Genomic DNA, 18,615 nt, shown 5'->3' on the forward strand with positions numbered 1-18,615 from the left:
AGGTAGGAGACAATATCCTGTATGTGGGAAATAAACTTCAGTTTTTGAGAGAATTTATTCCTCTCACGGTTTCTGTATATAACTGAAGGAAAGAATAAAACATTTTAACAGCTGATTAGTAACTTTTGAACAGCAGTTCAAATCCAAAGAAGTAAAACTGATCAATTTTTGTAATCGAAACAAAACAAAAAAAAAATGACATGATGGAGAAAATGATTTAATCTTATTAATCCGGGATATAATCAAACATCACATCCAGCTGTTCACATTTTATTCATAATAATAATCTCTGTTGTTGGATGACGCTGAAGACGCAGATTTAAATGGCCACGCTGTTCTCGATGCGTTCAGGACAGAGGTAAGGATACGGCACCTCCAGTTGGCTGTTGCGCTCTGTGATGTCATCAGAAATGGCCTTGAGCTCAGCCTGCACCGCCTCGACCAGCCTGCGGTGGGCGCCGTCTCTGAACACCGCTTCCTTGTAGTGACACAGAGGAAGCTGCAGGGGGAGACACATAGACTTACTGTAAATGCTGTAGCATGTAAATGTACACTGTGCCGACATTGCAAATGTTAGCATGCTATGTTAGCATTATCATGTTAGCTGATGCATTTTAAGATAAGCTAAACCTTTGCTGATCTCCGGCACGAGGACAGAAATATGTACGATAAATTATTCAAAGAATATAAAACTACAATAAGAATCAAAGTAAAAATGAAAATTATACTCTACAAAAGTGAGTGTAAGTGGATTAATAGCAGCAAGTCAGCAAAGTGTGTTAATATAGACATTTAATAGAAATATAATAAAGTTTGTAATGTTATAAAACTGCATAAAGAACAGTTTCCGCTGTCGTCTGCTGTCACTGGTAGCGTTTCTGTATTTGGTAGTTTTAGCGTTTTGCTGCACGTGTTGTCAAATCTGTGAAGATATGTTTTTAATTTGTGTGTTGAGCCCTCTGGGCTACCGTAGCCATGTTTTAACAAAGGTATGTTTGATGTTTTCTGAGTTTAGACAGGACAGAGAGGGTGGAGCCTCACAAAGTTGACGGAGGGCTGTGAGAGCATAGTCAGCGCCATCAGGACGCGACAGGTTGTGTTCACATCAGGCAGGAAGGAGATGATGTCGTCCTCCTTCACCGAGCCTTTGACCTGCGGAGGAGGACGCAACATGGAGGCGGGACAGTTCGGCATCCAGAGAGCGAAATCCAACTGAAGGACAGAGAGAGAGAGAGAGAGAGAGAGAGAGAGAGAGGATGACAACAGAGCTCAGAGAGATGAGAAAACACTAGTTTAAAGAAACTAGTAAAAGATATTCATATTTTAAAGATAAGCATCACTGTGTCTCCAGGTGATTCCAGGTTTTTCCAGGTGTCGGGGAGTTATAATATACATGTTTTAACAGTCCTTGAAATGACGTATATCAGAAAACTATGGTTCATTAGAAAATCGAGAGGGTTCCCAGTTCTGATTGAAAGATTTTATCAAGTGATGGGTGCAGTTGATTAGATTCTTTACGTCAAAATATCTGAGACGATGAAACAAAACTGTCCAGTCGAAGAGAACAAGAGTAACCAGAGACTGTTTTAAATATGAAATGAGACCATTTGTTTCACTTATTCAGACACCAGAAACCTCAAAAACTGTTTTTATGATGTGTATGATGACACATAGAGACAGACAACCATTCACACTCACATTCACACCTACGGACAATTTAGAGTCACCAATTAACCTGCATGTCTTTGGACTGTGGGAGGAAGCTGGAGCACCTGGAGGAAACCCACGCTGACACAGGGAGAACATGTCAGAGCACCTGGAGGAAACCCACGCTGACACAGGGAGAACATGTCGGGTCACCTGGAGGAAACCCACGCTGACACGGGGACAACATGCAAACTCTGCCCCTAAATTCCACCTGGCTTGGTAGACAGCTTCCTTCCCCCCTGACTAACAGATCTTAACCTACACAGCCACATTTTTTGTATGTTCAGGTTTGAGCTTCACCTAGGACTGTCACATAAGTTTTTATGGTTGCCAACAAATATTGTTTTTTACATCTTGTTGTTAGTTCTTATATTTAATAAACATTATTGTTATTACTTTGAAACCTTGTCTTTGCTGTCCCCTTCCTGTCAGATTGGTAAAGAGGACCAGCTGAAATGGTCCCAGTCCTCACCCTCTGGTCACATTATCATCGAAAGTTAAAAATCTACAGCAGGCTGCATTCAAGTTGCTCTCTCTCCTCTCATCTGTCTCTTGTGTCCGTTCGATACAGTCCATCCGTTCCATTAGTGCAGTGCATGATGGGATATGTTGCTTGGTGAGTGACCATCACTTGTACACTACCTTTCTCAGTGCATTGTGGGATACTTTGAGTCCACTATATAGCGTATGATAATTCTCACTATACATTCAGACAGCACTACAACATGGCAAAGCCACTAGTGAGTAGTGAGTGATTTTAAGCACAGTCGGCGTGTGATGACATCAAGACAACATCGAGATGGAACATACAGTCATGTGATCATCCGGTAAGTCACCCACCTGGGAGAAGTTAACGGCAGCGTGTAGAGCTGAACAGGAGAAAATTATCATGGTGACAAACTTGGACACTTCTGCTTTGGTGTTAAAAGATGGAGGGAAACCTGGAGGACGAGAGGAGACACAGTCCACAACACCAGTCATCTTCTGTTTGTCCTTACGACTTCAGAAAATAATAGACATAGCCGCCGTGACATCACCAAATGGTTTGTGAACTACTGTGCTGAAGCCTTTTGTTCGGCATGTTGACTGTTGCCATCTGGTAAAAAAAAATGGTTTTGGTCTCTGTAGCTAATTCAAACATTCATGATGACTGTACGGGGTTGAATTAATTGATTATTATGGGCGGGCGGCTTTGAGTGACAGGTGGGCACTGTCCATTGACAAATTGCTACTACGGCGACAACATTGGTTAGTTAACGTAACCCCAGATTCACTGAGTATACGTGTAGCCGTAGCTGGCACTATTTCAGCCTGATTTCAGTTCATTAAAGTTAATTGTAACATTTAAGTTGTCTATAAAGTCTTGTTCAGTGTTTAGTTGGATTTAAAGAAAGGAGTCAGATGTTCAGTTTTCCCAGTAAATACATTTTGTTTTAATGGTTTTAAGCCTATTTTTAGCTAGCGAAAAATTAGCGTCAACATAACCACATTTAACCATAGTTGCTAACCCAGCTAGCAGCTAGCATTACTGTTAGCTCCAAAAATGGTCACTTCTGACTCCAATAATCCAAGATGGTAGGGCCAAATACCACAAACCAATAGGTGACATCACAGAGGCCACATTTATTATTGACACAGTCTACTGTATGCTTGCAACCAGTGGAGTCACTCCCTGGTGGCCATTAGAAAGAATGCAGAATGCAACTTCAGCAATGGTTTCATCCACCCCTTTTAAACAGTCTATGGCTTGTTTTCTATGACATCATCAAGTGACAGATTAAGACTCAAACACCTGTGTGCTGGCTGAAGCCATGTGTGTTGATGTCAGTGATCCAGTGTTGAAGCTCAGAGTCCTGCTGCACCTCATCGTCTGCACTGTAATACAGATCGACCCAGCTGACCACAAACCTGCAACACACACACATAAACACACACTATCTCCTGCAGTGTTCAGTGTTGATTTTTGTTTGTGCCAAATTTTAAGAAACTTGAAATTTCTTTAAATATCACCTTAACAAGACTAAAGGCCCAAACATACTCGGGCGGAACGTACGCGGAGCGGACTCCGCGGAGATCCGTCCGGACTAAAAGTGGACGTCCGCAAGCCCTGTGTGCGCAAAGCTCAGATTTTGTCCATTGTTGAGTCCAAGTGGATGTTTATGCCAAATCTGACGAACTTCCCTCAAGGTGTTTTGAAGAGCTCACATTTACCAGAATGAGACAGATGCAAGGTTACAGTGACCTTGACCTTTGACCACCAAATTCTAATCAGTTCACTGTTGAGTCCACGTGGACGTTTGTGCCAAATTTAAGGAAACTCTCTCAAAGACTTCTTGAAATATTGCCTTAACAAGTCTGAGACAGACACATAGTCACAATGACCTTTGACCACTAAAATCTAATCAGTTCATCGTCCAAGTGGACTGTTGTGCCAAATTTGAAGAAATTCCTTCAAGGTGTTTTTTTTTAACATATTGTGTTCACAAGAATTAGATGGATGCAAGGTCACAATGACCTTGACCTTTGACCACAAAAAAATCTAATCAGTTCACTGTTGAATCCAAGTGGACATTTGTGCCAAATTTGAGGAAACTCTCCCAAGGCCTTCTTAAGATATCACGTTCACAAGAATAAGATGGACGCGAGGTCACAGTGACCTTGACTTTTGACCACCAAATTGAAATCAATTCTTTGTTGAGTCCAAGTGGATGCTTGTGCCAAATTTGAGGAAACTCTCTTAAGGCCTTCTTAAGATACCACGTTCACGAGAATGAGGCAGATGCAAGATCACAGTGACCTTGACCTTTGACCACTTAAATCTAATCAGTTCTTTGTTGAGTCCAAGTGGACATTTGTGCCAAACTTGAGAAAACTCTCCTAAGGTCTTCTCGAGATATCGCGTTCATGAGAATGAGACAGACACAAGGTCACAGTGACCTTGAATTGTGTCCACCAAATTCTAATCAGTTCTTGGTTGAGTCCAAGTGGACGTTTGTGCCAAATTTGAGTAAATTCCTTCGAGGTGTTCTTGAGATATGTTCATGAGAATGGGATGGACGGACGGACGGATGGACGGACGGACGAACAGACGGTGAAGCGAAGGTATAAAACTTGTTTACAGGGGAAATGTCTCTTTGGTGGGACAAACAACTCAGAGACATCTGAGACGTGATGAGGAGACGTTCCAGTTTCTACCTCTTCATGTAATTACATGCTGGAGGTCTGTTTGTTTACCTGTGCAGTGCATCCCAGACTCTAAGTGCGTCCTGGGCGTAGTAGCTGTGTGGGAGTTTGTCCACGCCGCGGTCCATCAGGTCCTCAGGGACACACAGAGACCGATAATGAATCCTCTTTGACGCCCGGGAGAGGAGGACAGGTAACGCCTCCAGACCAGAACCAGCCGCCTGGAGGGACAAGACCAACACAGGAACAGATAAGTGCACCACACTGCTCTCTGCACAGTCTCTGATACCTGTGTCACAGCTGAGGATGAACCTTATCAAACACCCCATCAGCTGCCAGCAGCGTCGCTCGGGCCTGAAAGTTGATCTGTAATGATGTCCTGACGTGCGGCATCAGCAGCTGTCCACAAAAACAACAATCAGAGAACACACATTTAAAAACACAACAGAATTTCTGGGTGGATCAAATCTAACGCTGCAGTCGGTCACTGTGACGTCATTCTCTAATGTTCAGCGGTACAGGACGAAGGTGAATTGGTACACCTGGTGCAGCGGGTGCGGCCCCGGCAGCTGGCGCAGTGTGGCCACGCAGCACAGCTCTCCCAGCATGTGAGTCCTCAGGTAGTGGGAGACCAACTGGTGACACTGGAAGTCTGCGCTGTGAACCCAAATCTTAGCCAGCAGCCAATCACAGCCAGGGTCAGAGGGCAGGAAGACCGGGTTGTGAGGGCCGGGTGTCTGCTGCAACTGAAGAAGGAGAGACAACAAATGACTGACTGACAGCGGTGGAACGTTACCTCAGTTCCTCCTGGATTTCACAAGATTTTATTGGCGATTGTTGCAACTGAAAATGTCTCATTTCACAGCAGCTTTTCTGAAAAACAATATCATGACACATGTTGTGATACTCTGAGGCTTTTTCCTACGATGAAATTAGAGGAGCAAGTCAAAATTGCAGTGGTAGCAATTTCTTAAAATAATTCAATAAAATTAATGCAGTTTGTTCCAGTGAGAACAAAACCACTGAGTAACTCACCCTGATTTTTTCAGCACGTCTATTAGCTGTTCAAACAACAGCCTGGCGTGTTTGTCTAGTCTGTTTTCAACACGTTTCAGAATCTCTCCGGCTGTGTTTTGAGGTTGATAAGTATTTGTGTTCCACCGCAAAGTTGCACACGGCGCAAAACAGTTAACTCCCTGCTGTGCAGAACATCAGGGAGTTGCTTTGCCCGACCTTCAGCAGTAATTTGTTTGGTTTGTAAATGTAAAAGTTTGTGTGGTCTGGTATCATGTCGTATTGTGTGGTGTGGTGCAGTGTGATGTGCTGTGGTGTGGTGTTGTGCCATATAGTGTGCTGTGGTGTGGTGAGGTGTTGTGCCATGTGGTGTGGTGTGGTGTCGTGCCATGCTGTGCCACCAAATTCTAATCAGTTCATTGTTGACTCCAAGTGAATGTTTGTGCCAAATTTAAAGAAAGTCCCTCAAGGCGTTCTTGAGTTAGGGGTACATTCATGAGAATGAAATGTCAGATGGGGGGAAAGACACAATGATGGGTTGCTTTAATTTATAATTATTTAAATGAGTTCTGTTTGAAACACCTAGAGCTCACCTGGATGGCGATGGGGACCAGCTGTCTCTGCTGGTTCAGGTGGAGAAGGCACAGCGGAGCGGACAGGTACGTCTGCTTCTCGTTTATCACGTTGGCTGGGACGCTGTCCAAAACCTCGTAGTCCAGCAGGTAAATGTTCCCTCGCTGTTACATAATGAAACATTACAACACAGAGAGGCTGCGTTAAAGGGAACAGCTGGCATCAACAGCTGGAAGGCAGACGGGCATACCCACCTCTAGCTCCTGCTCGAGGGAGGAGCCTCCAGACAGGAAGGGGCGGAGTATGTCAGAGGTGACTGATAGGTTCGGAGGAAGGAGGTGGGTCTGACGTAGCAGCAGGGGGTTGCAGCCGTTCAGACACTGGTAGCCAAAATACCAGTCCTCGGTCCAGTGAGCTTTAATAAACCCTGAGAGAGGAAATAACTTTTCAAATTAAAAGACAAATAAAGTGACCCTAATCCTGCTGCCGACACTGGACCGTAATCAAAAATGATCTGGCCTGGCATCTGCCCAAACTCAGCAGACGAAATAAGCAGGATCCGGTTGCCTGGCTAGGCTAAGACTTGGGACAAATGACATTCTAGAATCGGGCCAAATATTCTGGCCCGACCCCGGCTGCCGACACCACCATCACTGTGGTCTCTCTTCTTTTCCCTCCCAACTCTTTTGTGACGAGTCTCTATAAAGCTTCAGGATATGCTTAAATTTCCCTCTGACACCTGTCACCTTGCAATGCCCCGGGTGACTTTGTGTCTCCTCCTTTCTTTAAACATCTTTGTTGTATGCAATCATGTTGCATCCAAGATTCGCCTTGCATTCTGTCTGAACACACAGCCAAAAAACGAACTAGCAACACACCACAAAGACCCTATCGTTGTTCCATCCCACTTTAGATAAAACCACACCCAATTTGTCGTAGCATAGATGAGACTTAAAATAAAAGAAGCTCAGACCCAGAGTTGCAGAGAGGAAGCTGCAGACATTTTATAGCGTCTGACAAACAAGCCTCTCTGTACACACAAATGGGCTTCCCATCACTTAAACTGTTGCTTCATGTTATTCAGGTAACCAGATCTGCAAGTTTGCTTTTCCCCTGTTAGCACGTACACAGATTTGGTCAGAGAGAGGTCAGGTCATCTGCACTACAGCGTCCACATGGAGCCAGGTCTCACTCCGAAGTCGTTGAAATCCTGCACTTGGGCACTGACTTGTGGCATCAGAAACCAACAAAAAAAGGCGTACTTTAATGTCGGCATGATACGCGGCCAGTTGCCATTAGAGTTTCATGACACTCGGCAGCTTCAGGGGGAAACCCGGTGGGACAAGGACCAAAGTTCAGGCAGCAAAGGTCCAAGTGGGGCTGGTAGGAGGGGCGGTGTATGGGTCCAACAAACACTGACTTTCACCCGAGAGTGCGGTGTTTGTGTCCCGTAAGATTCTAAAGGCAAATCCTGTTCTTTTTTCCGAAACGTAACCGTGTGCGTTTGTTGTTGAAGGAAGGAAGGTTATTGTACCGATGTAGAGCATTTATTTTGAAAGAGACTGTATGTAAATGTTAAATTTCCTGTGAAAACAGAAGTGTATTTTGAAGGAAAACAATGCCTGTAACAGGCAGAACCTGACACAATCCCAGAACATCAACAACAAATGCCTTGCAAGTCGTATATGGACATGAAAAGTCCATTTAAAACCATCAGTATGTGACGAGATCAGAGTGAGAATGTGTTGCCACATGATGGAAGTGGGCTGCCTGGCATTAAGGCCCAATTAATAGCTGCCAGCCCACTGCTAGCCAGAGCTGATGAATGAGACTGCTGCTAACTAGCCTTTTCTCGCCACTCAGAGACTACAAAGCCAGAATGTTTGCTGATCCGGTGGGTAGCCGAGGGGCCGGTCCAGACACTGAAGGTGTGTGAAATATGACCGCTACAGCACCTTGTAAAAACGCAATATGGGTAGTTAAAGGGAAACGACCAGCTCTGTGTCATCACAATGTGTGCAGTTTGTGCAGTTTGTGCAGATGATCAGTTTTTGGCTTTTGCTGCCAAATGAGCGGGGAGCTCTGGACACTGGCGGCACAAGGGGGAGTCAAACACTGTATCATCAACCCACACTGCAAAGACTGCAAAGTTTTCATTTAGCGGCTGTAGCAACTGCAGTTCATCCAGTGCAGACATACACATGTAAACAAGACATATTAGCCGCCTTTACACTTCCTGTTCAAGGCACAAACGTTGCACCTTTATTCAACTTCACAGTTCTGTATGAAAGGTACGATTGTGGAACGTGGGGATGGAGTTGTCTTGCCTTTAAACTGGCAGCAGAAGTAGTGTGTCATGTTATGTGTGCAGATTTTAAAAAGCAGTTACCAGTAGTTAGCAGCTAACTCAAAGGGAGGGAGAGCATGAGATCAGCTGCCATATAACAGGGATGGTAACTGATTGTTATTGACATGTTAATGCCATTGTTATTGTTTATAAAGAGCTGCCGGCACAAATGTTATATGTCACATCAGAGGCTGATGCACATCACACCATCCATGCGTCCTTTTCCTCCGGAACACCGTCATACTATTGCCGTTGTTTGGCTCTGTATAAAAAAGCAAAGCCGACATAATGAATCAACTTCATTGGTGCCTTACTGCAGGATCTCTGTGTAAAATGTAGATACATAAAGAGGTAGAAGGGCATCGAAACCGGACATCCTGTCTCAAAGGAGAGGAATTATGGGGGATGGAGTTCTTCGTTAAGTACGTTTACTTGATATTAGAGAAAACTGATTGATTGTTTTGATCCAACTAAAATCGGATTAAGTCAAATTCAATGTAAAAGTCAGACTAACACGATAATGCGACTGGGAGTTGAATTCCTCCTGCATGTATACAGTCAATCAGACCCAAACTGGCTGAGGCGCTCTGAGCATGCTCCACAGTTTCCGCCCCGGGCTTTGACCCGGAAGTCCAATAGCATTAAATGTGTAAGAGAAGAAGAAGCCGGTAACAACATGGAGAAATCTACATCCAGAGCCGTGACTTTTTGGACGGACCAAATGTACAGAGCTGTAAAGTTGTCCACCATGGTAGCAGTTAGCTGCTAGCTAACCGTAGCTAACTTGTTTGTCCATTGTTTGGTCTGTGACGTAATAGGTCAACAGGAAAAAGGTCCAATACTAACAAGCTGAAAGGGGGCATATCTCCACCTATCGTAGAGGAGTCGCACATACTTGGCTCAATAAATGGATTCTCCTCCCGTGTCCAGTCCAACTGTAGCTCCACTTCACTGTGCATGTAAACATACTGACTGTGGAGCATGCTCAGAGCGCCTCGGCCAGTTTGGGTCTGATTGACTGTATACATGCAGGAGTCACATGATCTGGGTGTGTTAGTCCCACTTTGGGAAATTTACTTCAGTACGATTTCAGTCACACTAACATGTTTACATGTATTTTAAAAGTCCAGTTTTAGTTGGACTGACACAATAAATCCATTTTCTCTGATGTCATGGAAACATACTGATTGTTCATCTGACTCTGATTCAGTTGTTCTGGGTAATTCTGGGTAAAAGAAGAGATTTACTTTGAATGTGTGTTGTCTTGTTACATACTGGCAGTGATGTTCTGGTGTCCGCTGTGGGCGAAAACCGTCTCCAACTCTGTGAAACTCGTCCAGGCCTGCACTCGGCTGACAAAGCCCTTCAGATAGTGCAGGTTAATGGCTGGGCTGAGGAGGAAGAAACAAACAAGAGCTCCTGAATCTGACCAGACTTCAGTCAGAGGGTTCATTAATCATGTGACTTCACCTCTTGTGTGTGTAGCTGAGGTTTGGCCCGAGTTCAGACAAACTCTTCAGGTCGACACACTGTGGAGCGCCATTAACGAACTCACGCCATCTGTCACAGAAAAAGGTTTAGACCTCCCTGCACCAGTTGCTTCATCTGTTTGAACTTACGTTAAAAACTAACAGAGATCCTGAAGATACTAAATGTCTGTTTTACCCGAACAGCTTCTGTTGATGCTGCAGCAGTCCGAGCCGCTGCTGCTTCAGCTTCTCCTCCGTCTCGTCCTTCAGCAAACACACTGCACAGGGATAGCAGTCAGAATAATCATCATAGTATTAATAATAAAAATAATGTCCCCTCAAGTCACTGAAAATATAAAATGCTTAGAATGAGCTATAAAACATCTTCGACACTGTAAACAATCACTATTATCTCTGTTCTCTCATGAAGATGTATTTTAATGGACTTTAATGTCTAAATAGATTTATCCTATCAGAAGACACTTAATCACTTGTACGAAGACTCAGAAACATTTCAGAACAAATCCTAATTTTCAGGTAACATTTCTAAAAAGAACAAGTTGAATTTAGTGTTCACATGAGGCGGTCATTCCTTTTATGGCCTCGGACATGAAAGTAAAAATCGTGAAATAAAAAATCCTTTCTCTAACTTTTAATATCAACGTACATTTCCCACTCCGTAGCTCCATGTCGCCATCTGCTGGTCGCAGCCATTGGTCGCACAGGAACACCTGTACGTCTGGATCTCTCTCAGGCCCCGCCGCACCTCGCCCTCCCTCCTCAGTCCCTCTGTCTGCCAACCTGCAGACCTCCACTCGGCTGCAGTGCCAGTCCAGGTTGGGAAATCCGGTCCGAGCCTCCAGCCGGAGCCGGACCAGAACCAGGCGACCCAGTGGACTGTTGGCCTGAACTCGAGCCAGACACATCTGTCAGGACACATAGAAGAGATCGTCCTTTGTAAATATTCTGTAGCACTCGCCGAGTAAAGATCATAAGTTCCTTCCAGGACTGAAGAAAAGTGATTATTGCTGTGTTCTTTATTTTGATTGGGCCACAGCAGGGCGGGTCACCTTCACAGGCTGCTGACCACCTGCTCTGATGTCTCAAACAGAGTCTGTGGCTTAAGTGTGGAGTATTTAATCATTTAGCAGCAACTGAATTGCCAGAAGAAATGTTGGCATTGTACATTTCTGCAAACATTACATTTACGTTACACTTGCGTTACGTTATTGCGTAGCAGACAAAAACCACTTGGTGATAGGAAAAGATCACATACTGGTATATATGCTTAACATACTGGCTTCTTGTGGCACTATTCCCAGCAGGAAACTCAGAAATTGTGAGATACAAAACAACCACGTTTTGTGACATTTTTCTGGCAGGAAATGTGGTGACGTCCCAGTGAAAAGCAATCATTTTTGTGGTACACTCCAGCTGGAAATGCAGCAATTTCAAGGTAAAAAACAACCACTTTTGTGGTAATTTTCTGGCAGGAAACATGGCGATGAGTCTGTAAGAATAAAGAGCCTACTCATTGTGGTACTGTCCCGGCTAGAAACACAGTGATGTTACCATGAAAAACTATTTTTGTGGTACAATTCCAGCTGGAAACAGCAATTTCAAGGTCAAAAACATTCACTTTTTGTGGCACTTTTCCGGGAAACGCAACAATGTCTCGGTAAAAATAACAAACAAAAAAAATGCTTTATGAGGCCCTATCTCTGGAAACAATCCCAGCATGAAATGCAGCAATTTCGAGGTAAAAACAACCACTTTTAATGGCACTTTACCGACAGCAAACGCGACGATGTCTCTTAAAAAAAACCTGCTTTTCATGGCAGTATCACAGCTGGAAACACGGTGATGTTGCCATGAAAAACAATCACTTTTTTGTGGAAACAAACCCAGCTGGCAATGAAGCAATTTAACAATAAAAAACAACCACTTTTGTGTCACTATCTTGGGAAGAAACGCAGCAATATCTTGTAAAAAAAACAACCACATTTTGTGGCGCTGTTCTGTCAGGAAATGTCTCAGTAAAAAAAACAACTGCTTTTTGCAGTACAGTTGTTGTTTGTTGGTCTGCATTTCGGCCAGCGTCTACAACATGATTATGAATATTATATTTTATTTCTGGCAACAGATCCATTTGAACTTGCTGCTCTTTTAAAACAGAGGAAATATGTTGAAACTCACTGATCCTGGCAGCAGATGATCGTTGATGCTGATGGGCGGAGTCTCCCCCTCAGAGCCAATCAGGCTGAGCCACAGGCAGTTGAAAGTTCCACAGGTGGGTCCAGGTGAGGTGTGGACCGTCACCTCAAACTCCTGACAGGAAGCCATCATGTCACAGGCTGACTGCAGGTAGAAGAACGCTCTTTATTCAGTGTTGTAAAGTTGAACAAGTGATGATGAATCTTCCTCCTGCCAACTCTGACAACAGCTCATTTGTTTATGCCTCAGATTTGACTTGGAAATGAGCGACACCGAGGGTGAGTGGTAGTGTGGGCGTCGAGTCACATGACCCTCACTGACGGAGGAAAGCTACACTCTTTCATCTTAAAGGTCACTTCCTCCTTTTACTGTTTTCCTGATGAGGAAACTTCCTGCTCTCAGTTAAACAAGATATTGTGTTTATATTTACATCATGTTACAACACTACACCTCATACTGCATCAGATATAATGTACCATATTATACTATCATGTGAACATGTCACTGCACTGTACTCTGTCATATACCAACAGTATATACAAATCAGTCTGGTTCCTCACACACCTGTTGACTCCTGCTGCCTTTAAACATTACTGTCACGCTCTCATGTGTATAAATAATATAATCTAAATAATACTCTGTATAGATTCTATTTTATTATTATTTTAGTTTATTCACCTCATATTATTATTTCTTCGTGTTACTTTCGACATGTAATCTGTATTTAATTGTGTTTTTCTGCTGCAACAACAGAATTTCACCTCTGTGGATCAACAAAGGTTTATCTTGTTTTATCCTACATCATCTTATCTTCTCGTCTCGTCTTATCTTGTTACCTTATCAAGTCTGGCCTTGTCTTGTCTCATCTCATCTTCTCTTGTCTTACATTGTTTCATCTCATCTTATTTCACCTTATCTCATCTTATGTCATCATGTCTTGTCTTATCTTGTTGTCACATCTCTTCTTATCTTATCTCATCTTATCTTGTCTGGTCTGGTCTCGGCTAATCTTATCTCTTCTCGTCTCACCTCGTCTCATCTTATCTTGTCTCATATTATCTTGTTTTGTCTAATCGTATCTCGTCTTGTTTTGTCTCGTCTTATCTCATCTTATGTTATCTCGTCTAGTTTTATCTTGTTATCTTTTCTCGTCTTCTCTTCTCCTCTCCTGTTTTATGTTATCTTGTTTCGTCTCATCTTATGTCATGTTATCTTGTCTTGTCTCGCCTCATCTTATCTCATATTATCTTGTTTCGTCTAATCTTGTCTCATCTTGTCCTATCTTATATGATCTTGTTTCATCTAATCTTGTCTCATATGATCTTGTTTCGTCTAATCTTGTCTTGTCTCATCTCGTCTTGTCCTATCTTATATGATCTTGTTTCATCTAATCTTGTCTCATATAATCTTGTTTCGTCTAATATTGTCTTGTCTCATCTTGTCTTGTCCTATCTTATATTATTTTGTTTCGTCTGATCTTATCTCATATTATCTTGTTTTGTCTAATCTTGTCTCGTCTCATCTGATCCTATTTTATATTATCTTGTTCCGTCTAATCTTGTCTCGTCTCATCTCATCTTGTCCTATCTTATATGATCTTGTTTCATCTAATCTTGTCTTGTCTCATCCCATCTTGTCCTATCTTATATTATCTTGTTTTGTCTAATCTTATCTCATATTATCTTGTTTCGTCTAATCCTATCTCATATTATCTTGTTTCGTCTAATCTTGTCTCATATTATCTTGTTTCGTCTAATCTTGTCTCTTGTCTCATATTATCTTGTTTCGTCTAATCTTGTCTCATATTATCTTGTTTCGTCTAATCTTGTCTCGTCTCATCTCGTCTTGTCCTATCTTATATTATTTTGTTTTGTCTGATCTTATCTCATATTATCTTGTTTCGTCTAATCTTATCTCATATTATCTTGTTTCGTCTAATCTTGTCTCATATTATCTTGTTTAGTCTAATCTTGTCTCATATTATCTTGTTATGTCTAATCTTGCCTCGTCTCATCTCGTCTTGTGCTATCTCATATTATCTTGTTTTGTCTAATCTTGTCTCGTCTCATCTCGTCTTGTCCTATCTCATATTATCTTGTTTAGTCTAATCTTGTCTCATATTATCTTGTCCTATCTTATATTATTTTGTTTTGTCTGATCTTATCTCATATTATCTTGTTTAGTCTAATCTTGTCTCATATTATCTTGTCCTATCTTATATTATTTTGTTTTGTCTGATCTTATCTCATATTATCTTGTTTAGTCTAATCTTGTCTCATATTATCTTGTCCTATCTTATATTATCTTGTTGTTGTTGTTTGGTCCTGCAGATGTTTGACATTTTATTTTACAGACCTCATAGTTATTTATTAACTGCTCTCGTTCAGCCGACCTCCGGGCTGAAACTGTCACTATTTTCCTCATCATTAGTACGAAGTTACAGAGTTCTCTTCAGAAAATGTTTTCTAGGAAATTATTTGGTTATTACAGACCCATTAATTTAAATCAGATATGTATTGATTGGATAAATATAAGCATCTGTTTTAACACAGAATAACTTCAACATAACAACGAAACCAAAGGATCTACAATGTTTTTAGACTGTTTTACTTTATTTAAGATGAATAAATGAATCACATTGTTGAGAAATGATAAAATAGAAGCTTTCGTTAACCTTCTGCATGACTGTTTTATTTTAATACTGTTAAAGACACCTGATTTAACCATACAAGACAATTTCTTTGTTTCTTGCTATTAAAAATTATACGAGCCTCGTGACAGAGTGGATCTGTCGTTGGTGTCTCTGAGAGTTTGGTGGTTTGTATGACCTCAGCAGGAATTTACATTCAACAACTAAGCACAGAAATACATACTGTGGATTTTTAAAGGCCAATTCTGGTTTTATTATCGTCATTATTCTACACAGGACGATTTCTTAGGTCTTAAAATAAATTAAAATAAAAGGATTTCTTCACAAAACTGACAGAAAATATACTTAACAGTTAGATTAATATTGATGCAAGTTAATGGTGATTTGTATTTTTTGTCAAATTGATTGAAATGAATAAAGAACAATTTGAAAAAGTAAAAGTCTGTTTCTAAAGTCTTGTTTACAGCTTTTAGTACACATAAACTGACACACAGACGGACAGGTGAGCCTACCTGCAGAGTGACGCCTCTTCTCTCCTGTCTGGAAATGTTGAATATCTTTCACTGCACGTCTCTTTATTTAATGCTCCGCCCACCACAACACCTCCACTTCCTGCTGATTATGGAATTTATTGGATATGTGTTGTTTGCAGTGGTGAAAGAAGTGCTCAGAGATCACTGAGTAAAAGTAGTAACGTTAAATACCAAAATGTAGAAATATCTTAACTTTATGCATCCAAAAATTTACTTAAGTATAATCTCCACAACACTTTATACAAAAATAAATATAAAACACAACACGATGAGGTACGATATACATATGTCTGTTCATCGCAAGATTTGCGACGGGTTCCATAGTGTAGCGGTTATCACGTCTGCTTTACACGCAGAAGGTCCTGGGTTCGAGCCCCAGTGGAACCACTGTTCCTTTTCGTCTGTAACACAAAAAGAAAATTTCAAAATCAGTAACAATAATACGCGTTTACAAAGTCCAATTAAATCAGAACTCTGGTTTTACACCGACAGAGAGGCAAAAACCAACACAGCAACGGTAAAAATCTGATTTCCGGTTCAGACGTCTAACCTTCAAAAAAAAAAAACAACCAAGAACTTTACACTGTGTTTTGTGTGTCGGCTGTCACACACACAACAACTTTCTGAACTACATAACGATAGAATCAACAACACTTTCACGTTGTTAAACGGCTAATAGTCTTTCCTTTCAGAGAGTCACCTGGTCACGTGACCTGTGATGTTCCGGAACAGGAACAATAAAAAGTGGAGATGCCGGGGATTGAACCCGGGGCCTCATACATGCGAAGCATGCGCTCTACCACTGAGCTACATCCCCACGCGGCGGAAAAAGTGGTCCAGAAATCAGTATTTAACCGTGAAATGGCGGGTGGTTGTGTTACACATTCAAAATTGGCCACTTTCCCCGCCAGAGAATTATTTTTAAATTACCAACATTTGATCATATTCACTGATCTTTAAAGACCCACTGAATTATTTGTTCTAAGAATATGTAAACCGTATAAACATGAAACTAAAGAACAGACCTTATGTTTTTTTTTAAAAAAAACAAAAAAAACAAATGTATTCTCTTATTCCATTTCTTTTTTATCAACACTTGAATTTGTGCATTTTCGCAAATAAAAATATTTTTTAACTGATAGTTTCATATTTTCATTTCAGACAAAAAGCTGAGAAAAATGCATTTTTGTCAGACACTCATTTCTCAATTTCAAATTTACATAGTTTTTTTTTCTCATTTCCTTACGTCAGTTTGAATTATATAAATGAAAATAATAATAATAATAATAATAATAATTATTATTATTATTATTATTAATATTATTATATCCTCTTAGAGGTATAGTGGAACACGTCAAGTTCAGTATTCTGTTGTCTCCATCTCCTCTGTGGTCGTCTTGTCCGTGTGTCACTGTCATGTCGTTTCGTCCCACCAAACTCATTTGCTTTTTCGTTCAAATCGGAATGTTGATCAAAACAGGAAGTGCTGGAGTCTGAGTCCATCAACATCTCCATGGCTTGCGCAACCGTAAACTTTTCCATCATTGCCAGTGTGGCGTGAGCAAAAAGGGAGAAGGAGGACTGTTGACAACGCCACCGAGGGGCATTTCACCTCCAAGAAATTATGAAGTTGGGTTTAACCACTTAAGTATACGACACACGGGTTCGTCGACACACAGGAGACGTGTTCCAAAAAAAAAAAAAAATCTTTATTTAATGAAATAACGAGTTAAAATAGTTGCATCATTATAAAGGTTTCAGTAAAACAACAGCCGGTAGGCAGGGGCATGCAAGAGACAGGGCTCAGATCATTGATTTCTACAGGACTTATCTGGTTAAAAATAGATTAAATAAATTAAATAAAAACACAAGGAAACGACTGAGACTGAGAGTTACTGCCTCAAGTGAGTGAGTTCAAGTATCTCAGCACTGTGTTCGTGGTGAAGAGGAAGCTGAGCTGGAAGGCGACGCTTTCAGTTTACGCCCCGACCTTCACCTATGGTCATGAGCTCTGAGTAGTGAACTAAAGAATGAGACTGTGAATGCAAGCGGCCGAAATGAGTTTCCTCAGAAGGGTGTCCAGGCTCAGTCTTAGAGATGGTGGAGGAGCTCGAGCATCTGGAGTGAGCTCGGAGTAGAGCCGCTGCTCCTTCGCGATAAAAGGGGTCAGTTGAGGTGGTTTGGGCATCTGATCAGGATCCTCCTGGGCGCCTCTTGTTAGAGGTACTCTAATCACATCCCACTGGTAGGAGGCCCCGGGGTAGAATCAGAACACGCTGGAGCGATTATATATCTCATCTGGCCTGGGAACACCCTGGGGTCTTCCAGGAGGAGCTGGAAAGCGGGACGTCTGGCATACTTTGCTTGGCGTGCTGCCCCCGTGACCCAGCCCAGAATAAGCGGATGAAAATGGATAAATGGATGGATGAATGGATGAATGGAACAAGTTACCATGTTATCTTATCGTCTCCTCACATGATCAAATGGAGACTTGACATTGTATAACACCATTAGTAACTATAGGCCAATATGAAATCTGCCATTTTTGGGGAAAATCATTGAAAGGGTTGTCTTCCAGCAAATCCATACTTTTATGATGCAAAACAATATTTTTAACACATTTTAGTCTGGATTTCGGCCACACCACAGCACTGAGACTGTACTTATCAAAGTCTTAAATGATATTCATCAGAATAATGATGCATGCAAATCCTCTGTCCTGGTATTACTAGATCTCAGTGCTGCATTTGATACAGTTGATCATAATATACTACTTAGCAAAAGTGGGTGGGACTCACCGGCACTGTGCTACAATGGTTCAAATCTTATTTACAAGATAGGGACTTTTTTTGTCAATTGGTAACCATGAATCTGAGCGAACTACAATCACATGTGGGGTTCCTCAAGGGTCCATTCTCGGACCAC

General features: G+C 41.7%; 1 protein-coding gene and 2 non-coding genes across 3 annotated transcripts; 1 reads left to right on the plus strand and 2 right to left on the minus strand.

The window, feature by feature from the left end:
- Positions 1-166: 166 nt before the first annotated feature.
- zgc:152891 (uncharacterized protein LOC767741 homolog) lies at positions 167-15,829 on the minus strand. The gene is made up of 15 exons (XM_050039485.1): positions 15,670-15,829; positions 12,490-12,651; positions 10,961-11,219; positions 10,490-10,571; positions 10,295-10,384; positions 10,100-10,215; positions 6,732-6,904; positions 6,498-6,641; positions 5,433-5,636; positions 5,203-5,289; positions 4,942-5,111; positions 3,500-3,615; positions 2,548-2,648; positions 1,042-1,212; positions 167-499 (listed from the first exon to the last, which is right to left on the minus strand). The coding sequence occupies exons 2-15, from the start codon at positions 12,637-12,639 to the stop codon at positions 320-322; spliced, it is 2,043 nt and encodes a 680-aa protein (XP_049895442.1). The 5' UTR covers positions 12,640-12,651; positions 15,670-15,829; the 3' UTR covers positions 167-319.
- A 175-nt stretch (positions 15,830-16,004) lies between these two features.
- trnav-uac (transfer RNA valine (anticodon UAC)) lies at positions 16,005-16,077 on the plus strand. The gene has a single exon. It is a non-coding gene; the product is annotated as a tRNA-Val (tRNA).
- Positions 16,078-16,435: 358 nt separating this feature from the next.
- trnaa-cgc (transfer RNA alanine (anticodon CGC)) lies at positions 16,436-16,507 on the minus strand. The gene has a single exon. It is a non-coding gene; the product is annotated as a tRNA-Ala (tRNA).
- Between the last annotated feature and the right edge of the window lie 2,108 nt (positions 16,508-18,615).

This window comes from Epinephelus moara, chromosome 3, assembly GCF_006386435.1.
Source record: "Epinephelus moara isolate mb chromosome 3, YSFRI_EMoa_1.0, whole genome shotgun sequence".
Taxonomy (NCBI): domain Eukaryota; kingdom Metazoa; phylum Chordata; class Actinopteri; order Perciformes; family Serranidae; genus Epinephelus; species Epinephelus moara.

Excerpts from the sequence above, each read along its gene's own strand:
- zgc:152891 (XM_050039485.1), bottom strand. The coding sequence starts at position 12,639 with ATGATGGCTTCCTGTCAGGAGTTTGAGGTGACGGTCCACACCTCACCT. Across the intron at positions 10,216-10,294 it reads CTCAGCTACACACACAAGAG|CCCAGCCATTAACCTGCACT; the intron begins GTGAAGTCACAT and ends CTTCCTCCTCAG. Across the intron at positions 6,642-6,731 it reads CCCTCGAGCAGGAGCTAGAG|CGAGGGAACATTTACCTGCT; the intron begins GTGGGTATGCCC and ends ATTATGTAACAG.